This window comes from Aspergillus luchuensis, chromosome 2 (genome assembly GCF_016861625.1).
Source record: "Aspergillus luchuensis IFO 4308 DNA, chromosome 2, nearly complete sequence".
NCBI lineage: Eukaryota > Fungi > Ascomycota > Eurotiomycetes > Eurotiales > Aspergillaceae > Aspergillus > Aspergillus luchuensis.
This window is the reverse complement of record NC_054850.1, coordinates 3,881,139-3,905,170: the sequence shown is the minus strand read 5'-3', so window position 1 is coordinate 3,905,170 and position 24,032 is coordinate 3,881,139. Positions and strand designations below refer to the sequence as shown.

General features: G+C 51.6%; 11 protein-coding genes across 11 annotated transcripts; 4 read left to right on the top strand and 7 right to left on the bottom strand.

Moving 5' to 3' along the window:
• On the bottom strand, positions 1 to 1,320 carry ade13 (adenylosuccinase ADE13; the record flags this gene model as incomplete). The annotated part of the gene is made up of 4 exons (XM_041686086.1): positions 1 to 83; positions 137 to 209; positions 266 to 382; positions 448 to 1,320. The coding sequence occupies 4 exons, from the start codon at positions 1,318 to 1,320 to the stop codon at positions 1 to 3; spliced, it is 1,146 nt and encodes a 381-aa protein (XP_041540106.1).
• A 417-nt stretch (positions 1,321 to 1,737) lies between these two features.
• EXO70 (EXO70 family protein) lies at positions 1,738 to 3,758 on the bottom strand (the record flags this gene model as incomplete). The annotated part of the gene is made up of 3 exons (XM_041686085.1): positions 1,738 to 3,131; positions 3,196 to 3,413; positions 3,475 to 3,758. 3 exons carry the CDS (start codon positions 3,756 to 3,758, stop codon positions 1,738 to 1,740), a joined length of 1,896 nt encoding a protein of 631 aa, XP_041540105.1.
• Positions 3,759 to 4,221: 463 nt separating this feature from the next.
• On the top strand, positions 4,222 to 6,780 carry AKAW2_21278A (putative phospholipase A2 (PlaA); the record flags this gene model as incomplete). Its single annotated transcript, XM_041686084.1, has 1 exon — positions 4,222 to 6,780. The coding sequence occupies one exon, from the start codon at positions 4,222 to 4,224 to the stop codon at positions 6,778 to 6,780; it is 2,559 nt and encodes an 852-aa protein (XP_041540104.1).
• Positions 6,781 to 7,396: 616 nt separating this feature from the next.
• On the bottom strand, positions 7,397 to 9,245 carry AKAW2_21277S (putative phosphatidylinositol-3,4,5-trisphosphate 3-phosphatase; the record flags this gene model as incomplete). The annotated part of the gene is made up of 3 exons (XM_041686083.1): positions 7,397 to 9,003; positions 9,085 to 9,169; positions 9,243 to 9,245. The coding sequence occupies 3 exons, from the start codon at positions 9,243 to 9,245 to the stop codon at positions 7,397 to 7,399; spliced, it is 1,695 nt and encodes a 564-aa protein (XP_041540103.1).
• Positions 9,246 to 10,034: 789 nt separating this feature from the next.
• Positions 10,035 to 10,457, bottom strand: AKAW2_21276S (uncharacterized protein; the record flags this gene model as incomplete). The annotated part of the gene is made up of 1 exon (XM_041686082.1): positions 10,035 to 10,457. The coding sequence occupies one exon, from the start codon at positions 10,455 to 10,457 to the stop codon at positions 10,035 to 10,037; it is 423 nt and encodes a 140-aa protein (XP_041540102.1).
• Positions 10,458 to 11,954: 1,497 nt separating this feature from the next.
• Positions 11,955 to 14,088, bottom strand: AKAW2_21275S (pentatricopeptide repeat protein; the record flags this gene model as incomplete). Its single annotated transcript, XM_041686081.1, has 2 exons — positions 11,955 to 13,391; positions 13,450 to 14,088. 2 exons carry the CDS (start codon positions 14,086 to 14,088, stop codon positions 11,955 to 11,957), a joined length of 2,076 nt encoding a protein of 691 aa, XP_041540101.1.
• A 365-nt stretch (positions 14,089 to 14,453) lies between these two features.
• On the bottom strand, positions 14,454 to 14,961 carry LSM4 (U6 snRNA-associated Sm-like protein LSm4; the record flags this gene model as incomplete). Its single annotated transcript, XM_041686080.1, has 3 exons — positions 14,454 to 14,624; positions 14,700 to 14,891; positions 14,959 to 14,961. 3 exons carry the CDS (start codon positions 14,959 to 14,961, stop codon positions 14,454 to 14,456), a joined length of 366 nt encoding a protein of 121 aa, XP_041540100.1.
• A 632-nt stretch (positions 14,962 to 15,593) lies between these two features.
• AKAW2_21273A (uncharacterized protein) lies at positions 15,594 to 16,619 on the top strand (the record flags this gene model as incomplete). The annotated part of the gene is made up of 2 exons (XM_041686078.1): positions 15,594 to 15,765; positions 15,823 to 16,619. The coding sequence occupies 2 exons, from the start codon at positions 15,594 to 15,596 to the stop codon at positions 16,617 to 16,619; spliced, it is 969 nt and encodes a 322-aa protein (XP_041540099.1).
• Positions 16,620 to 16,781: 162 nt separating this feature from the next.
• Positions 16,782 to 18,496, bottom strand: hat1 (histone acetyltransferase catalytic subunit HAT1; the record flags this gene model as incomplete). Its single annotated transcript, XM_041686077.1, has 4 exons — positions 16,782 to 17,742; positions 17,791 to 18,055; positions 18,127 to 18,402; positions 18,481 to 18,496. The coding sequence occupies 4 exons, from the start codon at positions 18,494 to 18,496 to the stop codon at positions 16,782 to 16,784; spliced, it is 1,518 nt and encodes a 505-aa protein (XP_041540098.1).
• A 695-nt stretch (positions 18,497 to 19,191) lies between these two features.
• On the top strand, positions 19,192 to 20,292 carry AKAW2_21271A (uncharacterized protein; the record flags this gene model as incomplete). Its single annotated transcript, XM_041686076.1, has 1 exon — positions 19,192 to 20,292. One exon carries the CDS (start codon positions 19,192 to 19,194, stop codon positions 20,290 to 20,292), a length of 1,101 nt encoding a protein of 366 aa, XP_041540097.1.
• Positions 20,293 to 20,853: 561 nt separating this feature from the next.
• On the top strand, positions 20,854 to 22,197 carry AKAW2_21270A (Mn(2+) transporter ATX2; the record flags this gene model as incomplete). Its single annotated transcript, XM_041686075.1, has 3 exons — positions 20,854 to 20,903; positions 20,988 to 21,959; positions 22,014 to 22,197. The coding sequence occupies 3 exons, from the start codon at positions 20,854 to 20,856 to the stop codon at positions 22,195 to 22,197; spliced, it is 1,206 nt and encodes a 401-aa protein (XP_041540096.1).
• Positions 22,198 to 24,032: the final 1,835 nt, after the last annotated feature.

Below are 24,032 nucleotides of genomic sequence, written 5' to 3'. Positions count from 1 at the left end.
TTACGTGGCCATGAAGGGCAGCTCATCGTTGACATGGCGTCTGATGACTTCAGGGTAAACAACAAAGCCTGAGGTGACGTTGTCTAACAGTTGTCAGCATCGGGAGAGATGAGTGGAAAAGGCGCTGAAAACTCACTCAAAAGGATGAGACAGGCATCGGCCGAAAGGAAGAGTTCGGGGATGCTGATACGGCGGATAGCACTGTCATCCTGTTCATGCCGTTAATGAATGAAATCGGATAACGAGAAACATCTCGCAAACTTACGAGAGAGCGCTCGAACCACTGAGCGGAGTACGTGTCCAGAGCATCCTTGGGGAGGTTCTGAAGGTGTCTTCCGAGAGAGCACAGACGCTCGGACCGCATGGGGTTACGCTTGTAAGCCTGCACAGACCAACCACGTTAGTATTTCCTGTAGCTCTCATTGGTCCTTGAAATTTTTTCCTCACCATAGCACTGCTACCAATCTGGTCCTTCTCGAAAGGCTCCTCAACCTCCTTCAGCATGGCCAAGTGACGGATGTCAATGCCAATGCGCTCGCAGGTAGAGCCGAAAGAGCCGAGGGCATTGCCAACATCGACATCAATCTTACGAGAGTAGGTCTGGGCGGAGATGATGTACGCAGACTTGAAACCGGCCTTCTCGGTGACCAGCTCATCCAACTGCTCAACCTTGTCATGGTTGCCCTCGAAGATCTGGAGGAAAGAGGCCTGAGTACCGGTGGTGCCCTTGACACCACGGAAGCGCAGGTCATCGCGAGCCCGCTCGAGATTCTTCAGGTCCATGAGCAAGTCCTGGATCCACAGGGAGGCACGCTTTCCGACGGTAACAAGCTGAGCGGGCTGTCCGTGGGTGAAACCCAGGCAGGGCAGGTCCTTGTACTGCTTAGCGAAGGCAGACAGCTTGTCAATGACGACAGCAAGCTTGGGGATGAGGATGTCGAGTCCGTCACGAAGGAAAATCAAGTCTGCGTTGTCGGTGCAGTAGCAGGAGGTGGCGCCCCAGTGGATGATTCCGGCAGCGGCAGGAGCGACCTGGCCATAGGCGTGAACGTGAGCCATGACATCGTGTCTACGACGCTTCTCCTCCTCAGCGGCAACCTTGAATTCTTCGTCCTGAATAGTGAGATGGGCCTTCATCTGCTCAATGGCTTCGTCGGAGATCGGCAAACCGAGCTCTGTGCGGGTTAGTCGGGCAACGGAAACGGGGTGACAAAAGCACGACAATGGGCAGTATGGTTTACCTTTCTCGGCCTCGGCGAGCCAGAGCCACAGCTGTCTCCAGGTAGAGAAACGGTTCCTGGGAGAGAAGAGATATTTCATCTCGTCGCCTGAAGATTGGTGTCCCGTTAGTCCGATATCGCACTATGAGGGCAGGAGGTCGCCCGAGGTGTTATCGGGTGACTTACTGGAGTAGCGCGAGTTGAGAGGGGTCTGGTAGACATCGTTACTGGCAGACATCTTGGCCGCGAGGAATTGAGAAGATTGTAGAAGGAATTGAGGGAAGAGGAAAAGGGGAAAAGGCGGAGGAGGGGCGAGGCGAAAGTTGTGCGGGATGACCAGCAAATTTCTAGTGGAGTGGATGAACGCGGCGGGGTCTCCGCTTATCGGTCACGTTATCGCCGGAGTTGCTTATCACCACATGACGCCCAAATCGTGGGGGAGGACTTTATTTTTACACATATTATCACATTAGGAATATAAGAAGGTAAGGTAGGTATATATCTAAGATTTCCATCCTCATCCAAGCGCCGCCAATTGAGCCGACAAACTGCCCTTGTCGTATTTGACATATTTGCCTCGTCCCTTGTCGATCTCATGATAGCGGTCCCAGAATCGGGCATAGAGTGGCTCGAGAACAGCCTGGACCTCCCGAGCCAGCACCCCGCGCACCTCCCGCTCCATATACAGTGCCTTGTGGCGGCCCACCAGTTCATCGAAACTAGCATTGAAAGCTTTGAACTTGTCTTTGATAGCGTCCTTGTCCTTAGATGAAAGTGATTTAACAATGGCGGCGGAGTCGACGACACCTCCAGATGCCGGTCGTGCTGACCCGCCAGAGCCCCGAGAGGTATACTGCACATCCAGAAGATAGTGGGAAGTTTCTTTCCATGCATCGAGATACGTCGAAGTGGCCCGTTTGCGGAATGTGTCGATTCGTGCAATGCTGTCGGCAGAGCCAAGGTATCGGGCTAACTCGGAACTCTGACGGATGGAGCGATCCACTGTACAGAATACGTTGGACAAGAAAACGCCCTGGACTGCCTTCGAGCGGTGAAGTGCTCGGCCTCGAGCTTCCAGGGCGATCATAAGAGCTTCGATCATATCGAGTATGAAGTGCGATAAAAGGGTCATGCTGTCCGGGCTGACATCCAAGGGCGCCGTGGGCGCTGCATTGGTCGTGGACCGCCAGTTTCCATCTCCCAGAGATGTCAAGATCGATGCGAGCGGCCCCGAATAGCCCGTCAGGGTAGTAAGGGAGCTCATGACTTCATTGACAAGGGGAACTGACCCGCCATCTGGCGGGAGCATGGTAATCCCTGCGGCCTTGCGTTTTGTCTCCTCCAATAACTCCGAAAGCGACGATTTTGCCGTCTCCCGAACCGGCCTGAGAGCCTCGATGAATAGGCTTTTCAGCTCCCCTGTTTTCGACTCCACCCGGTACGACATGGCAGTAACAATCTCGATGATCTCGAACGCCAAAAAGCAATCCGTCATGAGGTTTGCCCTGATATACTGGTTGAGCTCTCGCAAGGTCTGCGCATATTCGCCCAAAGCGGAGCGGCAAGTTGCCTGCAAAGCCAGTCCCCGTTGATCACCTGTAAAGACCCGCACGAGAATATCATGTTCTGCATATATAAAGCTTTCTAAAGCGTTGGAATAGATCCCGATACCGTTGGTGCCTTGCCTGTAGGGACCGTCGGCAGCCCGTCGTTTGACAGTATTGAGAGATGCTATGGCCAGGTTCTGCAAGCTCGATGTGATATATGGTCCGCGAATATCGGCGTAAATTTTGAGAGCGGGGTTTCCGCCATCACCCCGTTGCGGCCCATAGCTCGCTGCAGAGCCGATAGCCGAACATACCGGGCCCAACTCCGCGATAGTTTCATCAGGTAGCGAGGGGAATGAGAGTTCTACAGTGAAGCGCAAATCATTAGTATCTCATGTCTGAGTGAGGGTTGTGTACTAGACACCGACCTTTAGTTAAGTAGTGTAATGGTTCGATCGGATTAACGTAGTCGCTCAGTGTGCCGCGGAGCATGTCCTGGAGCTGGGAGTTTCCAAGCACCAGCAAAGAAGTAAATTCGGAAATAGCTTTTTGGTTCGATCGTAGATTGGTTGAGTTGAGGTCGACCAAGGCCTTTTCCACGCGCTTCACAGCAGAGAGGTATTGCGACAAACCGACGGTCTGGGGGCTGAACAGATGTCAGCCAAACATTCCCTGAATAAGCCCGAACCCGCGAAGATGCTGCATACCTTGATCGTATAATTCCTTCTTCCTTTCCCTTGGCATCCAGAGGCTGGCGGAGGCGTTCAATGGCTTCATTGACCTTATCTATGTTGCTGTTGGTGATCTGTAGCGATTGGGTATTGCTGTAGATTGGCCCGATCGCATGCTTCACCACATTGCCCCCGGTTTCCAAGCGATTCAAAGAGCCTTGAATCTTCTTCGTCAGGAGTTTGAGCTTCTCGAGGTTGGCGTATAGCACCTCGACCTCCGCGCTCTCCTCCGCGTAGGCGGCGTTCCTGGGAGCAACCATGGCTGTGAGGATTCGACCTCGATCGGCGCAGGTCCCACTAGTGTGTCAGGCAATCAGGGATTCGTAACCGGAATTAGACACTCGCGACGGAAGGAGATGATGTCATGTCTTTGACCCTGGCGGTCAGGCAAGAGAAGAGAAGAAAGAGGGGAAGGACAGCAAAAAGAACAGCTGGCCGATGAGGCACCTGGCCTCATGAAGCAAGCATACTAGTAGGCGAGAGAGAGGAGCTCAAGAAGCAAGCTTGTGGCCCTTCAATCTCCCCCGGACAGAAGAGGGGCGCTAATCCCCATCCAGCAAGTTCGGCCCGTCTGCGGCGCCGAGGATTTCCTGGATGCGCCCCACGTGACATGTCGTCATGTTTCCGGCAGATTCCCGGCGCGTCTTCCAGCTCCAGCTTCGCTTTAAGAATGGAGTCCGGCCACGATCGTCGTGGCCTGGCCGCCATGGCTTCATCACTTGCATGTTGCTTCCCGCCACTTCCCCAATCCTACGCAGTACCCATTGCAACATGGGGGCTGCCAAGGCACTGCGTTTACGCTGGACTGTTCCTCCTACCCTCTTGATTGCCTTAGGCGGCGGTCTCCTCTATACTACGAGTGGCCGAACTCAGTCAAATAAGCAATTGCTGCTGCAGACCGGCCCAAAAGGCTTCTTCTCAACAAGCTCAAATCCGGACTCTGATAAACGGTCGGATAAATCATCCGCAAGCTCCGACTGGAACCCGATGGGTCATGGCTCCAAGGAAGACCCGCACCATGATGCAGGCTCGATATGGACGAATGTGCTGCAAAAGTTCGAGGGGGTGAAGCAGGCTGTGGGCACTCCCGACTGGATTGAGCTCGACAACATCAAAAACTATATCATTCCGGACTGGACCCGATTGCTTCCACTGTCGGTGCAGAAGCTCCAGCGCGAGCTCTCCATGGCGCCTGGCTCCCTTGCAGACGATATCTGGCACGAAGCTCACGACCCAGACATCAACCCAGAAATTCTCCGCAAGGCCAAAGTTCGAGTTGGAGATACACTCTGCAACGAAGAATTGGCGTACAGACAGAAGCGGCAAAAATACGCAACGGCGGCGCTGGCCTCTTATCTGAACATCCCTGAAGATGAAATACATCCGGACGATGTTCCCATCATTGCCATGTGCGGCTCGGGTGGCGGTCTGCGTGCGCTTGTCGCTGGCACCGGCTCGTACCTCGCGACTCAAGAAGCTGGCCTATGGGATTGTGTTACCTATACTGCTGGCGTAAGTGGCAGTTGTTGGCTGCAGACGCTCTACCACTCGTCCATCACGGGGCGCAATTTCAACAAAATGGTCGACCATCTAAAAAACAGACTGGGAGTCCATTTGGCCTTTCCACCGGCAGCCCTCAAGCTACTCACCAATGCTCCCACAAACAAGTATCTTCTCAGCGGCTTGGTCGAAAAACTGAAAGGTGATCCCGGTGCCGATTTTGGCTTGGTGGATATATACGGCATGCTCTTGGCTGCGCGGTTGCTGGTGCCCAAGGGAGAATTAGGCGTCTGTGATAGGGATCTGAAGCTCTCGAACCAGAGATACAACCTCGCCTCCGGAGCTCATCCACTTCCCATCTATACGGCTGTCCGCCATGAGATTCCTGTGCTCGAGAACCAAGAGAACCCCGAGAAACGAGAGAAGCCAGAGGATTTGATTAAAGAGTCGAAAAGCGAGGCATGGTTTCAGTGGTTCGAGTTTACACCCTACGAATTCTTCTGCGAGGAGCTCAGTGCAGGAATACCGACATGGGCGCTGGGAAGACACTTCCACGGTGGAGTCAATGTTAAACCTGAAGAGATCTCCCCCATTCCTGAACTGCGCGTTCCCGCATTGATGGGTGTCTGGGGAAGTGCTTTCTGTGCTACACTGTCTCATTACTACAAGGAGATACGGCCCGTTATCAAAGGCATCACAGGCCTCAGCGGCATAGACTCCCTCATCCAAGGCAAGACGAAGGATCTAGTACGAGTTCACCCGATTGACCCAGCCACCATACCAAACTATGTACTCGGCATGAAAGATCAGCTGCCACCGTCCTGTCCAGAGTCCATCTTCCGAAGCCGTCATCTCCGGCTCATGGATGCAGGCATGAGCAACAACCTCCCCATCTACCCGCTTCTCAGACCTGGCAGAGACGTCGACGTCATCATCGCCTTCGACGCATCAGCCGATATCAAACAAGAGAACTGGCTCTCCGTCGTAGACGGATACGCTCGACAACGAGGTGTCAAGGGCTGGCCAATAGGCGCCGGATGGCCCAGGGAAGACGAGCAACTTAAACAAACCGAAGAAACGCTCCGTCAGGCCCAGAACATCTCCCAGAAAGAGCTAGCCAACAAGATGGCCGAAGCCCAGGACAAGAGCAAACTCAACAGCCCTACTACCAACCAAAATACTACCTCAAACAACACAACCACCACCCCACCCACAAGTGCACAAAATAAAAAGAAAAACCATCCCTCCACCTCCACCGACCTCGACTACTGCAACATCTGGGTAGGCACCACCCAAGAAATGGTGTCGGGCCAAGAACCCCCACCCTCCAAGCGCCTCTTCCACCCACAAGACACCGATCACTCCGAATCCGACTTCCACCTCATGCGCCCAGACGCAGGCATCGCCGTCGTCTACTTCCCCTTACTCCCCAACCCCTCGGCCCCCGAGCTCCCCACCAGCTCCTCCCTTCACAAGTCCCGCACTCCTGCCCGCAAATCCGAAAACACTTCCAAAGCCCGCGTCTCCGACCCGGCTAAGCCTCTGACTCCATACCCGGGCACCATCAACCCAGACGTCGACGACTTCCTCTCTACATGGAACTTCGTCTACACGCCGGAACAAATCGACTCAGTGGTCGGTCTTGCGAAGGCGAACTTCGCCCAGGGTGAGGATCAAGTGAAGCGTGTAGTGCGGGCCGTGTACGAGCGGAAGAAGAATGATCGGTTACAGCGGGAGGAGCGGGAATCGAGGCAGCGAATGGAGGGATTCGTGCCGCTGTAGGTATTGAATCAACTTTGTTGGCACACAATTTGCATGTTTGGCATTATCCTGTGGAGTTTGTTGGAAATTGACGAGATTCGGAGTTGAAATGAGATTAAGTTGCGGGGTCTGATTTCCTTGGTTTCGTTCTTTTTTACTACTAGCAAGTTCAAGCAAAGGCATTGTGTGTAGATAATCTACTGTTAGATATGCTAGTATGGTTGTGATCTGATATGGTAACCTCGATATGTATGGTTATATGCTTTGAGCCCTAGTTTCTTTTCCTTAGTCTAAATTGCATCGTTTCGTTATTGGTGATTATTAGGTATTTATCATTTCCAGGTTCTCCATAAAACTACTTATATACTCGTAGGGGTTCTTATTATGAAAGCCTACACATTATCAAGCACGCAGATACACGCACCTATTGGGAAACAATTACCTGGTCATTCGCTGCAGTGTCAGTACATTCGTATTCGTATACCTGTATCGTGTAACTATGTAGTATATACAAAATCTCGTAAATCAGACCAGTCCAATCCAGTCGAACCTCCCTCCTATACATATAACAGGAAATACATATCAGAGGATTGGTTCATATACATTGGATCAATCTCCCCCCAAGGAGTTTACCGTGCTATTTACCCTCATCAACAGACGACCACTCATTCTTTGTATCTTTCTTCGCCTGCGAAGGCGCAGCTGAACTTCTCCCCGACTCGTCCCCGCTACTGCCCGCAAGACTCACGTCTTTGCTTTCGTCGGTTTGCTTGCGCAGACCCAGCTGTTTGCCTAGTCCTGGTATTGAAGACATGGCGGAGGCGGCTGCGGTGCTGAGGTCTGAGAGGATGGGGTGGTCGTGGTCGTGGTCGTGCTCGTTAGTAGTATGTTTGTCTTTATGTTTATGTTTGGTTGAGCTGCTGTCTTGTTCTGATTCGAGGTCCTTGTCGGCCTCTAGCTCTTTAGATGGGGGAGGCGGCGGTGTGTTCTCATCGTCTTGATCTCGTGGGGTGTCAGTACCAGAGTTGGAGCCAGTGCCGTTATGGATGTGCCAGTCCGGTGGCTGAGTTTCGGGAATTGGTTCACCGGGCTTGGGCTCGGAGATGGGTCTTCCTGTGTCGGGGTGGGAAGTGCCTGGTTGGTTGGCATATCGCCAGACGACTTTCAGTCGGTCTAAGGCTTTGACGCCCTTGCGCGTTGTGCCTTTGATGCCGTCGAGGGCTTCCCATTCGGCTTCGAAGACGCCGGAGTCGTGTTGGTCGCCTCCTTCGAAGTAGGCGTTGAACCAGACGTGCGCAATGGATGTTACCATGGCCCAGCCGGTGTAGGCGGCCTTGCTGCGTCGTTCGAAGTCGATGTTCACGTCGGAGGTGGGGATGCTGATGGGGGACTTGGGACGGAAGACGATGGCGGAGAGATGTTTCGGGGGAGTGTCTGTTCTGGCGGGGGAATCGGTGGATGGATGAGGGCTGTCTTCTGTTCTGGCTGGAAAGGTCGCGGCGGATTGGGGTTGTTTCTTGTTGTTGTTATCGGTAGGTCCGTTTAGAACTGGGTCTAAGGGCATCGTCTTCGACTTCCCATCATCGACTACCGTACGTTCACTCCGATGGAACAGATGATACTTCTTGATCTTCTTCCCCTGGTCCTCAAACCCCTCTACCGCGACCTTGACTCCATCTCTCAGTCCCCACACATGCACTTCGAGGATCTCCACCGGCCGTTCGATATACTTCTTCCCCATCTGGTTCGTCCATTGATCCACGTATCCCACCCACCGTAGCTGACTTGGGATACTCACGCCAGCCCCGAATCCGACTCGCATTCGCCGCTCGGTAAATCGCTGCAGTGCATCGTCTGCCTTCCACCCTTCCTGGCTTATCAGGTAGCTGCAGGCCACAGTGCCACTACGGCCTTTTCCGGCCTTGCAATGGACGACAGCGACTCTGTCTTTCTTTTTATCCTTCAGCTCCTTGGTGCCAGGCTCATCGAGCCGATGAATCCAATTGCGCATGCTGCCCGTCATGGCGGGGATAAGCGCAAACGGGGGCGGATGGTGATCGGGCCATGGGTAATGATGGATGCGGTTGTAGACCTCTGAGTCGGGATATCCGGTGCCTTCAGCGCGAAACTCCCAGATACACCAGTCGGAGTCGTGTTTCGAGTCGAGGAACTTGACGAGCTCGTCCAGGGGGTTTCTGTAGGCGCGTTGCGGGTAGTTGGAGGAGGGCCCGGAGGTTGCGATGACTGAAGGCGCGCAAGAGCAGGTGATCAGTTAATACGAGGGAGTGATTCGAAAGGCAAAGAATGATAGGGTTGGTCGCTTACTGTTATCGGTCACATAGCATAAGTCTAGACCAGCTTCAGGATGTTGTAACCGGGGGCCGGCAACGATTTGCCGGAGGATGGACGCCTACGTAGCTCCAGTCATTTCATGGTCAGCTACTAAGAAGGATAGGGAGTGGCTAGAGAGTATTAGTGCTTACCATAAGATCAAGCGACGTGGAATTTCTACTCGAACTGATCAGGGGATACTCAGGAACATGCAAGGGGGAGAAAGACAGACCTGAATCGTGAGGGAATTGTGGCGGAGACAAGGTGGCCAGGCGAATGACGCACGGGTCAACCTGGCGATCCTCTTGGAAGATGGATGGTCCAGATAGACTGGAGAAACCTGTGCAAGGTTATATATTCCATGTATTTGCCATGGGATGAGATAGGCCAAGCACAGAGTGATTGACAGGGGAGAGAGGCAGTGCACAGCTGCTACAATGATCAAGCTTGTCGGGGAAAACATTGGAAAAGCCATTTGATTACTTGCAAGGGTCGGGATGATGTCACCGGGACACATTCCAACCCCATCAATTCATCTCCCAGACTACAACGATTATCTTTGTATCAAGGAACATAAAACTTGTGATGTGTATTGGTGTTGTTATATTTGTATATTTGAAAAATTGTAGATTCCGACTATACTAATTGATGTATTTTCCCAGATCAATCAATCATCGTGACCAGACCATCCTGTAACCAGACATTATAGATCCTCAACCCTATTCATCATAAACCCAACGAAAACCAAACTGTAAACAGTCATCAAGAACCAGCCCATCAAATCCATAATCAATATGATACATAAACTAAACCGCAAATATTTCCAGTATTCTGTCCTCATTCCGCCCGTCATCATCATCTATACTGTAATAACCCCATTTCATGACCTCAAGTCATTAACTTCCAACCTCCTTTTCCACCAATGATTCCACTATAGGCGCAATTTAAGCAACACCATATTCCTCCGTGACAGGAATGGTGAACTTCGGTGTCGGCGAGGTGACATTGGTCTCGCCATAAGCATAGAATTCCATGTCGCCGGGCAGAGTCCAGGCATGCTCGACTCGGATGTTCCATTCCGGGTAGGTAGCGGGCTGGATGCGGGACTGGACCTGAGGGTTGCCACCACAGGCAGTCAGGGCGGTGTTGTTGGAGTTACCAGTGCAAGTGGCATTGAAACCGGGAGTGTTGGCCGTAGCGACGCCGTAAATGTTGAAGGTGTAGGTGCAGGCGGCCGGGGAGCAGCCAGTGGTGAAGTTGGAGACGTGCCAGGTTAGGGCTGGGCTGTCAGCACGGCGGAGAGGAGAAGCTGAGGCTGTGAGGCCGAGGGTGGTGAGAGCAACGGGGAGGTAGTTGAGGAGCTGCATGTTGATAGAGTATATTTCCTTTGTTTGGGTGGTGAGGGTAACAATAAGTTTTGATGTATAGTATCCGAGTGGCGAATGGAGGATGTGTATGTATGTATGTCTACCGTTGAAGGGTGAAGCGGTAGTTGGTAATTGAGATAGTAGATAAGAGGGAGGAAATTAAGTATTATCAATAGTTGATTTGAAGGATACAATACTTTTGTATAAAATTGGAGGAAAGTAAGATAGTAGATCGTAGATCGTAGTGAGAAAGAGGGAAGGACAGAGGCGAATAGTTATAATAAGCCGGGGATGATGTGCAGGTGGCGAGGAGAACCAGAAACAAGCGCAACTCCAAACTGCTTCTGATTTCGACCCCAACAGAGAGTAAGAGAGAAGAGGAGTGAGAGAGGAAGAAGAAGTGGAGCTGCGGGTGAAACGAACCAGCATTGGCCCAGCTGCGACGATCCCTTGAACTAAAAAAGGATCGGTGTGTGTTGGTGTGTCTCTTGTTCTCCATATGATTATCCCTTTGACCAAAAAAAGCTATGAAGAGTTTAACTAGGTTTGTCGTGGATTTGCATGGTTACACGAGGAAGATTAAGAAAAGAAAGCTGTCTGTGCTGGCCGATGAGAAAAACGAATTTCTACAATAGAATCAATTGACAACTCATGCATACATCCATTCCCTTACATCCCAAACTACTGTACTGTTAGTTCCTAGGGTCCATGCAAGTCGATCCCAATCTCATGCAGCCCGGATAAGAATAGAAACCTTCCCAGGCTCCCACAGTACAACAGCAAACAAACCAGGAACCAACAGTTAATCTAGTTCAGGAGTAACCTGAATCTCCCCTCGGCGATATCCCACGCAAAACAAATTAAACCTCAAATTTCTCCGACATGTGGGACGAAAAGCCATTCCAGCATTTTTTTTTTCCCCTCTCCAGTTCAAACCGCTGGTCAGGGCTGAAAATCCGGGCATTGAATTCTAACGGCGGTTTGAGGTTCCTGGTATGGTTCCATTATGTTGCGCCCGCGTGTCGCAGATGAGGGTTCCTAGTCCACACTAACCAAGAACTAAAAAACTAAACTAACTATACATAGAGCAGGGGTTAGTACGCAGTATCTAACTTTTGTGGGTTGATTCTTATCCCCCGACTCTGCTGGCTGCATGATGGTTCCTGTGGCTTGAATCCTTCCTGGCCTCGGCTGCTGCTTGTCTCCCCACTCGCCCCATTCCTTTTTCTCCGAATGTCCCGGGCAGAGACAGTGCACGTTTGTGGTGATTTAATTTTACTACATGGTAGCACGGGCATCAGTCTGTCAAGTAATCACGGACAAGTGTTTCTCCTGACAGCTCAATTGATGTCTGTCAGCTTGTGTCCCTGTGAAATTAGGTACATCGCTTAGGTTGTTGGCATAGGGGCCAAGATTCTACACTAGATACAGTAATAGTATACACGAAGGGAGGATACACACCACCCCCTTTCCAGCTGCCCATTTCTATCCCCCAGCTCAATCGTTACTCTTCGCATTGAGCTGGTCCTCAGGAATAAGCCCCCCTGGCTCATAGTCTAACCAGCCTTCCTCTTCTTGCCCCTGTGCGATGGCTGCTAGTCGTCTCTTTCGCTTGCGTCTCTCCTTGGCTGCGGCCCGTCGGAGTTTATGCAACGCCTGCCGTTCCATCTCTGCCTGGGTCGGTGTCTGTCCCGAGCGATGAAACGACTCCTCCTTCCCGTTCCCCTCTTCCTGCTCCGTCGAATCCGGCGGCTCGTGAGTATTACTGATCTCGTCCACAAGACATCCCACTGACCCATCCTGGATCTGCGGATGATGCCTGAGGCGCGACGCGAATTGGTCTTCTGATGGAGAACAGAGCTCCCGGATGGCAGCTCGTGTCTCCTCGCCGGGGCGGATCCCCCGGCCCAGCAGATCTTGCAGGTACATGTACCCGGACTCAAAGTTGCCTGCTTCCAGACACATGACGATGAGATGCTCGAATGTTCCTTGGTCCGGGATCACGCCGAGAGATGCCATCTCCTTCGCGATGAACATGCCCGCCTCGGTATTGCGCGCCCGTCGACACATCCCGAGGAGAATGTTGTAGACAGTAACGTCGGCCTTGCCTGGACAGAGCGCATAGAGTTCTTTGTAAAACGCGATTCCCTCGTACACCACCGACGGGTTATCGAGGGCTTCGTGCTCGCACATCTCCAACACCACTTTGGCGCAGCCAAGCGGCACCGTCAGTTTGGTGGCCTTCAATTGCTTCAGCATTGTCCATGCGCCACGTGGGGTCGTTCTACTCTGCAGCAGATGCGTAAGAATGGCACGAGTGGAGCGGTGCTCTACCGCAATGTCCGCCATATGCATCTTACACAGCACCTCAAATGCAGAATACAAAGACCCCGACACAGCATGGGCCTCCACCATTTTCTCGTAGTCATCCAATTGAGGCTGCACATTGACCTCGACGAGGAAGCGGATCACCGATGCCGCCAGCTCGGTATCTCCAGCGCGCGCCGCCACACTAAGGACATTGCTGCACAGCGGATAACCAGGATGAAGATATCTCAGCTCCACCATCTGTCTCCAAATGTACCGTGTAGTATCGTAGTGCAGAGCAGCGCTCGCCACCTCCAGCACGTACAACCACAATTCCGAGCTCATGTCTAGACCCTGGCTTGTCCGTGAGCGCATCAGCCGGACCACCTCGTCGAACTCTCCAAAGTCGCAAAGGTAATATATAAGTAGGCTATGCAGCCAATTCTCAACGACCATACCCTTCCTCTCCATCTGCTCGACATGATCCAACGCCAGCTCGAACTGGTGCTCCCGAATCAACCCAGCGACCACAAAGTGCCATCCGGCGGGGCTCAACGGAAGCCATCGGTCTCGAAGCGTGCGCACAATCTCCTGACGTAGGAGGTAGTCCGGATGAACCGCAAGGACCTGAAAGTAAAAGCGAGCACGTCAGCAAGTGCCTCGTTTCCAGACTCGAAGATCATACCTGTAGCGCTGCATGAAGTGTCCCCGAATCAGCCGGTATCCCATTTTCCTCCATCTCCTTTAGTAATGCGCGAACAGCCTGTGGCGATCCGCGTTCGGGATCCGAATTAGCAAGAATCAACCCCCGGTAATGTCGCATCTCCGGGCGGACATGGCGGTCTCGGATTAGAACACGCAGGATTTGCGTTGCACTTAGAACTCTCGGATATCGAGCTACTCGCTCCTGTAGCCTATTTTCTAGACGTTGCGAAGGTAGGTGTTTGAAATACTTGGGTACGCCTGGTGGCGGCTTGGTCAATCGCTCCATTGGCGATAAAAGGTCCCCTGGGCGTACATTGTCCTGCGCGCCTGCATCGTCAGGATCGAAGGGTTGTTGATCGGAGGATGATGAGGAATTAGTAAAAGTGTGTCTATTGTCTTCGACAATTTCAATGGTTGCGTCGGTCGGTCGTGGGGTAAAATTGGTGAGGCATCTTCGCGGAGGATCCGAGATTGAGCTTCGTAGAGCGGTTATGCGATCATGTTTAGGGATGCGTCTCCCTGCTGTAAAGGAAGGTGTAGCTCGATTGAAGGTCGCAGCGTTAAATGACGGACAAAGGCAATACCACAGTCCATCGAGTACCAGGGTCGTTCGCGGCATCTCGAGCCCTTGCAATGACGGAAGATTCTCTACAACTTGGTCGGTCTCCGAAAGAAGCTCTATATCTGCACGTGACCGTGACGCTATGCATGCAAAGTTACAGAGACGAAAGCCTACGGACAAGGCTCAACGAATTTTGACTTTTTTTTGTGTAATCCGTACACTACAATCATATTGGAAAAAAGAAGGACGCCTAGGTGGCATGTTTTCCCATTGACAAATACAACCAGATACGCCAAGGCCATGCTCGACTAACCCGTCAAAACGGACATTTCCTAGCGAACTCAATCCCTACTAAACCTTGCCCCCCGGGGTATCGCTCATAATCTCTCTCATTCTTTCGTAGATAGAAAACCAATAACACTTCAAGCGTCTCTGCCACCACGGCCGCGGCCACGTCCACGACCCCGGCCTCCACCACGACCTCGGTCACCCCGACCACCCTCACGCGGTCCGCGGTTGCGATTTTGCGATTGGTTCGCCTGTTGCTCCTTCACCATCTCTATGATTTCTTCGGGGATTCGCAGGTATTTGATCTATAAGCGATTAGGGGGAGGAACTGAGGGGCGGCATTGAATACGATTCAGGGTGGACGCAGGATTGCAACTCACATTGTTTCCTCTGACGTAGACCTCCGGTAGCCGGAAGAAGCGATCACCTTCAGGGCTCGTCTGAACAACTTCCTTCAGTATCAAGTTCATCCAGTTGTCGCAACTGGCAAGGTGTCCGTTGAGGGTTTCGCCGTTCTTGAGTTCCACGAGCATGGGGTGGCCTTGCGCGGCCGTCAGGAGACCGAGAGGTAACTGTTCATGTGAGGGTTAGTAACTACAGCAGATATAATAGATTTTGGTAGGATTCAGAGGTGATTACCATCTTGCGATCTTGTGATCAATATGGACGGATCGACGTTGTGGGCGGATCGAAACACAGATGGAGCCAACTCCGTGAGAGGTGAAAAGCAAAGAATGAAAAGACTCTAATAAAGTCGCCGTATTCTGTCAAAGGAAAAGAGGAAGTTCAAAGCGAAATAGAAGCCTTCTTGACGACGTCAGAGTAAATATGAATCCAAGAAAGCTCCCCGCGAGCTCCCCAGCAGCGGTGCTCGCAACGACGGAGAGTGCCGGATAAACATGGGGCCGAGATCCGCCCGGCGCTGCTGCTTATCTGGATTGGCACCAGTAAGAGCAAAGTAACGTGCCCTACTTTAGAGTTGTGACTGTGATTAGTGTCTGGCTATAATACTCACTAATTAATGAGACAGGGTTCTTTAGTAAACTCCGTCTGTCTCCGGTCTTGGGAGAGGAGGCCCGAGGGCCAAGGATGTCCATTCATTTAACTCTGTCCTAAAGCCCGTATGACTCTCACTCTCTGTCCTAGGTAGTTTGCTCATGAATACAACATCGTCTGTACCTATTTACCAATCTATTACTACATCACCACTGTCTCACTCTCTACAATCCACCCCAACTGCGCCAACTACATGAACCTATAATACCCTCCATCCCATGTCTTTCTTCCCACGTCCATGTAGCACCTCCCACACAACCACCACCATGCAATGGCTACTAACAAAGTTAACTCTAATATGTCTCACCACCACCAACTTCACCCGCCTGGCAGCCGGTGCACCCATTCCTCTACCATCACCATCATCCACTACAATTTCAACAGCAGCCGGTTAGTCCCCCGCTCACTACTATCTACCATATCCCACATTCTAAACAACCCTTATAGACACCCACATCATGAAGAACGCCAACAACGACAACCCCAATCACAATGACCACATCCACACCCTCCTCAAATTCCAGTGGCTCGCCTCCCTCCTGAAAAAGCTCTCGGCCCTCACTCTCCGCGACTACTTCATCAACCTGAGCGTCCTCATCTGCATCATTGCGCTTTGCGCTCTGGCATACCGAATCGGCAGCAACACAATGCGTTGCCAGCGATGCCGAGTAGACCGGGCTGCCCAGCGCGAGGAGCGGAAAGCTCGGAGGGCGTACAAAGCCGCTGCGAGGAGACATCGATGGAAGCAATGGTGGGAAGGGAAGACTTCTTACTATCAGTATCAGTGCCAAGATCAGGGGTTTAGCTATGATGATGGGGCAGTTGTGATGGGGTCTGTTGGTGTGCGGGAAAGGGACGTGGAGATGGGAAGGTTGTCTGATGATGAGGGCGAGGGTGTGTTTGCTGGGGCGGATGCTCCTGTTCCTGTTACTATGCAGGCGGAGATACATGGTTTCAGACAGGCGTTGGAGTATGTGGGAGAGTTGGTGAGGGAAAGTGCACCGCCGCGGGCCAAGGTGGCAGTGGCTCAGGAAGTGGGTGGTTATGATGTGGATGTTGGTCTGAATGGGAAGGGTGGAAGTGGAGAGGAGTCGGATACGGAGGCGTCGTCGACGGTCGGGTTGGCGACGGTTACTTTGTCGACGGGAACGAGTAGCTTGAAGAGTGTGGATTGTAAGTCGTTGTCGGGGACAATAGATACCCTGGATAGTATGGGGTCGCCACCGCCCAGCTATCATTCATGAGGGACTATGGCTTCATGTGTAATAATACTAATCGTGGAGTATGGGAGTTCAGGATATGGTTATGGCTCATGGCAAAAGGGTGGTCTTAGTATTTCATAATGTTTAATATTACAATGAAATGGTGGGTGAACGGCATGCATATAGGAACATTAGACGCATCGCTCACACCTTTGTCCGCTTGGCTGCTTCTTCGTTCTCGGCTTCATCTTCTTCATCTTCCACTGTGAGCTTTCGCTTTACCCGCTGATCTCTGCTGCTTGCATCGCCCAGGACAGCGGTCGACTCTGGGGTTGCAAGCACACCGGCCTCCTCTTCCTTGGCCTTCAGTGCTTCCTCGCGGGCGTTGAAGGCCTTGAGAAGAGCATCATAGCCCTCCTCGACATTCGTCACGGTCTCCTCCAGCTTCTCGACGCGCTCGCTCGAGTCCAGTTGGATGAGTAGATCCCGATGACGCTTGTAGAGACGCTGCTTAGTGAGCATGCGCCACCAGTAGTATCGGCGGTCGTTGGGATCCTCGGCATTGTGCTTCTTGATTAGTAGTCGGGACATATTGGCTCCCCCGGCTAGGCGATTCTTGGCAGGTATTTGCCCCAGAAGATACATCTCCATAATGTGAGCAAATTGAGTGGAAGCAATCTTGAATTTTGAACGGATGTCATGCAACAACTTCGTAGGGATCAGTGCCGATGTTGGGACGCGTCGAGGGCGCTGCCTCTTTGAGAGCTCTCCGTAAGGGTTGGGATTGATGTCTACCTTGTGCCCGAGGAACTCCGGCAACAAGATGTGGTAGTCTGCAGTGTCGCGGAGGGCATCGAAAGCCTCGTTTGGGTCTTCGACAGTCAACTCGGTGATTGTTGGGTCCTTGAAGCATGCGGCGTGGATGGTGGTGTAGAGATGAGTCCCATGTCCCGAGCCTTGGTGAGGAGGCAAAACCAAGAATTGAGCGATTCGCAGCCGAGCCGGCAGCTGAGCAGGTCTGATCTCGGGTGCTGGGAATGGATCGTTCACAACTGTCCGACCCTGTGTATTGTCTCGCTGGTAGAACCACCAGCGATAAGTGGTCGCATATCCGACAATGGAGTACTGGGAAGCTGTTGGCGTAGGCGGTTTCACTTTCTCATAGCTTCAACTTCGTTAGCTGTAGAAAAACATAGGACGGGATAAAGCATACACAAAGTAGACTGTCCATCTCTCAAGTGTCCATTCAGGATCATCCGTGACCAAAGGTGTACCGGCTTCGATGAACAGCGATACAAAGATTTGCGCGCGGTCCAGTAGTCGTCGAACTTGAGGATCAGCGAGAGAGCCGGCCCAAATTTCGTGATTTCTGTCTCGAGTGACATAGCTGTGAACGAGCTTGCCAGGTGGTACAAAGTCCTTTGCGTCTTCGTCCTCCTGGACAGCCTTTTCATAGTCGGGAAGTAAACCGAAGGCCTCTGTAATAATGCGCCTGAGTTAGCCAAAAGGGAACAGAGGTTATTCTTATCTGGAACAGACAGCGACCAACCTTCCGGAACCCAGGGTTTCAATGTTTCCAGCAGGTCGACAGCGGCAATATCGCCAACGGGCTTGAACTTCTCATCGTAAGAGATATTGATATTCGGGCGGAGGTCATGGGCTGCAAACCGCAAGCGGATAATCAACCCTTTATAACCGAATATTTGCTCCTCATCGCCGAAGATGGGATATGTGAACTGAGGGTGAAAGCTGGAAATCGTCTTGACTTTCGTCTCGCCGGGTTGGACGATCGTCAGATGGACGGCATCGTTGGCGTCGCAAGTCCCTAAGTTGAGGCCAATTCAGTCAGCCGACTCGCAACATGGAATATGATGACAATGGAGTGAGAAAGGGGTATAATTACAGTCGCCTTCACTCATTGTGCCAGTTGCCGAGTGGAGAGCCAACTACTGTAGCAGAGACTTGGGTTAGAGATGGCTTGAGTGGGAGAGCGCAGGAGCTTTAATTGATTGCCTGGAAGATGGCGCGTGTTGCTCTTTCGAATCTCGCGTTGCGCGGAGCTAGCTAGCTATAACCGTTTTCGGTTTAGCGCCGGTAGGATTCCTCCGCAGTCTGTCAGATGAGATGATAATGAGACAAAGAGCTCTGCCACCAAAAAAGAAAAAGAAAAGAAATCTCATTAGGTATGCATGGAGACACTTCAATCCCTTTACAATCTTAGTCTTAGCATAAGTTTCGCAGTAGTTGTGCTGGCCTTCTATGAATGGCTGCGACAAAATATATCCAAACTGGCAGCCTCATATGACGTCGACGTAGGGATTAACATACTAACCTCGCATACATGAATCTTCAAGAACTATTTGAAAATGGATTCATTTGAGCACGAAGTCAAGACTCTGTACTCTAGGAGGTAGAGTATCGGTGGTCCGAAAATCAGGTGCTGTGCCTCGGCTCCAGGTCCCCGGCCCAATACTAGACGACTCATTGATTTGTTAGTAGTAGTAGTTCTTAAGAACTACAATGGCGGGGCAAGTTATCTCTGGCACCCCGCAATTGATTCCACTGCTGCTGCGATAAACATAAACCCCAGACTGTCATACAACTTGCCCAGTTGATGCCATTGGCTCTCTACACAGTCATCTTAACGCAAATTCACAGCTCCAATAAGGTCGTTCAAATCTTTGGCACCATCAACATGTCAGTGTACAGCTCACAGCGGATAGCCTTGATCGGTCTGGGAACCATCGGCATATCCATGGCAGCGCTTCATCTCTCTCGTGAGAGCAACATAGTTGATGTCTTCGATACCAGACCGGATTTCGAGCAATATATCCATAAGACGCTACCGATTTACATGAGCGAGCTGCCATCACCAAATACCGACCCTAGGTCAAGTCCTGAATCTCAACCATCAACGTCATTGGTAGCGTCTCTTGTCTCTTCTGGCCGTCTGCGAATTCACTCGACCCTAGAAAGCGCATGCGCGTCGGCGACCATTGTCCAGGAGCAAGGACCGGAAAATGTTGACTGGAAACAAACTACCTGGACCCGGATCGAAGCAGTAGCCCCGTCTTCTGCGCATTTCTGGACAAGCACTTCTGGAATTGCTGCTTCTATTCAGCAAGCCAAGATGCAGGACAAATCTCGCTTGCTTGTTGTGCATCCTTTCAATCCACCGAATATAATGCCTCTTCTCGAAATCGTACCGGCGCCAGAAACTTCCGCTGAGCGGGTGGAATTTGCTCGTGAATACTTCTCTCTACCTGGATCGAGACATAGGCCTGTGGTCATTCGAAAAGAGATTCCAGGGTTTGTGGGAAATCGGTTAGCCTTCGCCCTACTACGGGAAGCTTGCTATCTGGTTCAGGAAGATGTTGTAGATGCAAAGGACCTGGACACGATACTGATGGCTAGTTTGGGACCACGATGGGCTGGAAACGGTGTGTTTGAGAGCTATCAGTATGGCGGGGGAGAAGGTGGCATAAGTTCCTTCTTGAACAAGCTTGGTGGCACTATGCAAACCATATGGGATGGGCAGGGGAGAATCAACGTGGAGGGGGACGAAAGAACGGAGTGGAAGGAAAAGGTCATTGCACAAGTGAATGAAGCCTATGGAACGGTGTCTGCAGAACAAATCCAGATAAAGGAAGCACGGCTGAAGGATATCATTGGGATCCAAATGAAGGATTACAACCGCCATGGACCTGAAGTATGAGGAACAGACATGATGTTAACCCTCCCGGAACTGATGCCCACGGAAGTCTGGATATTGCGGCCTGTCGGCTGGCTAAATCGATAATTCACCGATGCTTGGAAGCCATCAACATGTACTCATAGGTAGATTGAGCAAATTCACAATAACCTTTCATGTGTTTACCCCATACATTGTAAGTAAAAGAAGAACATGAAGCCGAAGAGATAATTATAAACCATCCCTGGGGCGGCAGTGGGTCTCCCGTGCCTCGGACTGGGGCGTGCCTTTCCCACTGCGGCAAATCGCAATCAATCCATAATCAGGGCCGTCCACCTCCGCCACGTTTTCAGTTCTTCTGTCTCCTACCGCCTTGGAACACCTGCTTTCCGCCCGCTCTCCATCGTCTCCCCTGTCTCACTTGCTTCTCCGGGCCTATTTCCAGCTCGCCTGTCCGCTTTTCTATTTAGACGCCATCACCGCTGCCGCGGGATCAGGGGCATATCGAGAATTTTGGTCTTGGAATTGGCAACATGAGTGAAACCTTCTAGAGCACGGACGAAGCTCTGGAACAAGAGGCCGATCATGGAGGGACTCTTCACTTTGCTCGCATTGAGCATTGTGATGGCCATTACGTGAGTCGACTACCCCTTGGAACTTGTCGCCTGCTCGGTGCGAACTGTCAATGCTAATTTGCTTTGCCCCGCTGCGTCACATAGATCATTTGTCGTGGGATCACTACCGCTCGCCTTCACACTTTCTCCTTCTCAGCTGAGATTGATATCCTCCCTTGGTATGGGAGTTCTGGTTGGGACATCTTTGATCGTTATTATTCCGGAGGGAGTCGAAACCCTATACAGCGCAAACTCCCTTAGCAGTCGGAAAGAACTTAGCAGCCGATCGACAACAGCCGTCAATTGGCAACACCAGGCTGTACCTGTGACCAACTTCCCGAGGACATTGGAAGGACTAGATTCCTCTGATGTCGAACTTACGCCTCGATCGGTGCTATCCGACCTGCCATCCGCACCTGTCACGGTACCTACAACCCATTCTACACTAGATGAAAGGCCCAGAATTATGGGACGCAAGGACGATACATCGGACGATCACACAGGCGAGGATCACGACGAAGATAACTCGCCCCACGCTTGGATAGGAATTGCACTCATTAGTGGCTTTATACTGATGTACCTCATCGACAAACTGCCCGTCTTCGCGTCATCCTCCAAACAGGAGCGAATTCCCTATCACATTTCGCTGGATAATTTGGGTTCCGGCCTGCGGCGTAATTCGTCGCCGTCACGCGAGGGGGGCTTGCTTGACGCCGGAAATATTCCCAGGAGAAGCCACAGCTTTGCAACGACAACTGGACTTGTCATTCATGCCGCCGCCGATGGAATCGCCTTGGGTGCATCTAGCTCTGACACTGGGCTGAGCTTCATCATCTTCCTGGCCATCATGGTTCACAAAGCCCCCGCATCATTTGGCCTCACCTCAGTGCTACTGAAGCAGGGCCTTTCTAGTCGTACCGCTAGAGCGCATTTATTGATTTTCAGTTTGGCTGCTCCTGTGGGTGCTCTCATGACATTTTTGTTTGTGCAGATCATGGGCTCGGGCTCAGGAGGTGATGGCGTTGGGAACCGCTGGCGAACCGGTGTACTTCTCTTGTTCTCGGCTGGCACATTCCTGTAAGTTCATTAATATTTCACGCCTACGGTGCATGGTGATACTGATGTTTCTAGATACGTTGCTATGCACACGATGCAGGAAAACAGCCCGAACTCATCGTCACGTGAGTCTCAGGTCAACGGATACGGCGACCATAGAGAAGCACCGTCAGCATCGGACAAGTCTATGAGGGACCTGATCGCTTCTGTTGTTGGCATGGTTCTTCCACTGTTCCTGCAGATTGGCCATGCCCACTAGATACTATCAAAATCCTTTTCTGGATTCACACCATGTCTCTTTCTTCTCTTGCCTTTAGCTCTCCTTGGTCAGTGAGCTACACGCCGTTTTATAAAATACGGACAATTCATGTTTGTAGACACCGTGGAGGTTGTCTTGTGTAATAGATCTTGACAGTTGTTACTGGGCGGATTCCCAGTCTTGGGGAACCGCGGCGATTTTGTGTTATATTCCCTGCGGGGTTATGCCTTTCTTGTTGTATTGTCCTTTGAGTCAGCGCCGCCACACGTCATGGCCACGATTTTGAAGCATTTGCACGGTGCGGTTGAACCCTCTACTTTGATCATAATTGCATGTGTCCTTTTCGTCTTGTTTTTATTTGTTTCGCTTCTTTCCTCCCTCGTGATCACTTTTGACGTAGACTTGGCTTAGATGTGGTTAGTATAACGGTGCGCCGAGAAGTCGGAGAATTACCTCTTCCCCACGTTGGGGCAGTGATGAAACTATTCGGCAAGACTGAATCATTAGTATCTTTTACTGGAGGCTCCTGCATGGACCCATGGTTGTACGACGCATGCCGTTCTTCCACTCCCGCGTTGAGACCAGTATATCTTCTACGACTTGCAGTGGAACCGAAAAGTTAGACCGAAGCACCAGACATGGTGCTCTGGTGCCTTGCTTTTGAAACTGTCTCTCTGTGGTAGACTACGTACTAGATTTTCCTGGCCTCGAGATGGGCGAGACTCCACGTCAACTTCACGTCGTCTAGTTAGCAGTTGGTGACGACAGTGGTATTGATCCTTGTAGGTATCAGAGAAAATATAGTGTGGAACAGGCACTTTGGTCCTATTTGCTGGCTGCTCAGCTGAGCTCGTCTCTCCGGCCATCATCTACTATCCATTCTAGGGGAGAGTATGGCGTGGGAGATGTTGTAAGAGCTACAGTCGATAGACGTAGACAGGACCACAGCGGCTCGAGAGTGCGGATGGGGCAATATTTGGTCGTGGAGACGGACTTGGAGCAATGACGCCCTGTCTCCACTGGGGACGTAGCAGTGGTTATTTCATAACCAACTATCATCTATAAGACCAACAGTTGGTGCTCGTTGTATGTATTCCAAACCTCCATACCATTGCCGCCGTCAGGATAGTCGGTACCGACCACGAGCAGCGCCAGGACAAGTAGCACTACTAGTTAGTCTTAACTAACTAGTTCATCGTTAACTTTTACTAAGGTACTTTATTCTGGGAGCTGACTAATCTGGATTAGTACCAACGGGGAGTTATGGGTGGATTTCCAGCGATACGGCTGCACGAATCAGGGGCAAAGAAGAAGCGCCATCGGCTTTGCTTGGCGGGTAATCTGGGCTGGTTTGGAGGGTTTCCGGGGGAAGAAGAAGAGGAAGGCTGCACCTGACCCGTCACGACATCGCATGATCCAGACTTTGTCTTTCCTTCGTCGCTTCTTCTCCGCCTGCTTCTGGATGGCGTCGGGAAGGCCGCACTCAGTCCTGATTAGTTCTGATCTTACCGCCCTCCGTCCGCTGTACCGAAGTACCATTAGTACGTAGTTACTTACCATTACTCTGTACAGGACCTACCAATCCGTCGACTCTCCTCTCATCTTTCTCTTCCCCCCCCCCATCGGTCTCCTTCCAAACTTCCCCCCCATCCAGTGTGACCTTACCTCCAACTTACTCTCTAACTTTTTTTGCCGTTTCTTCTTCTTCCCTCGTTTCCTTCTTCAGCCATTTTTGGTATCTATAAAACTTCTGACCCGACCACCCACACTCCCACTCTCTTCTTCCCTTTCTTCCCCCCTATTCCCTTGTCTACCTTTCGTCTTCCCTGCCCCGG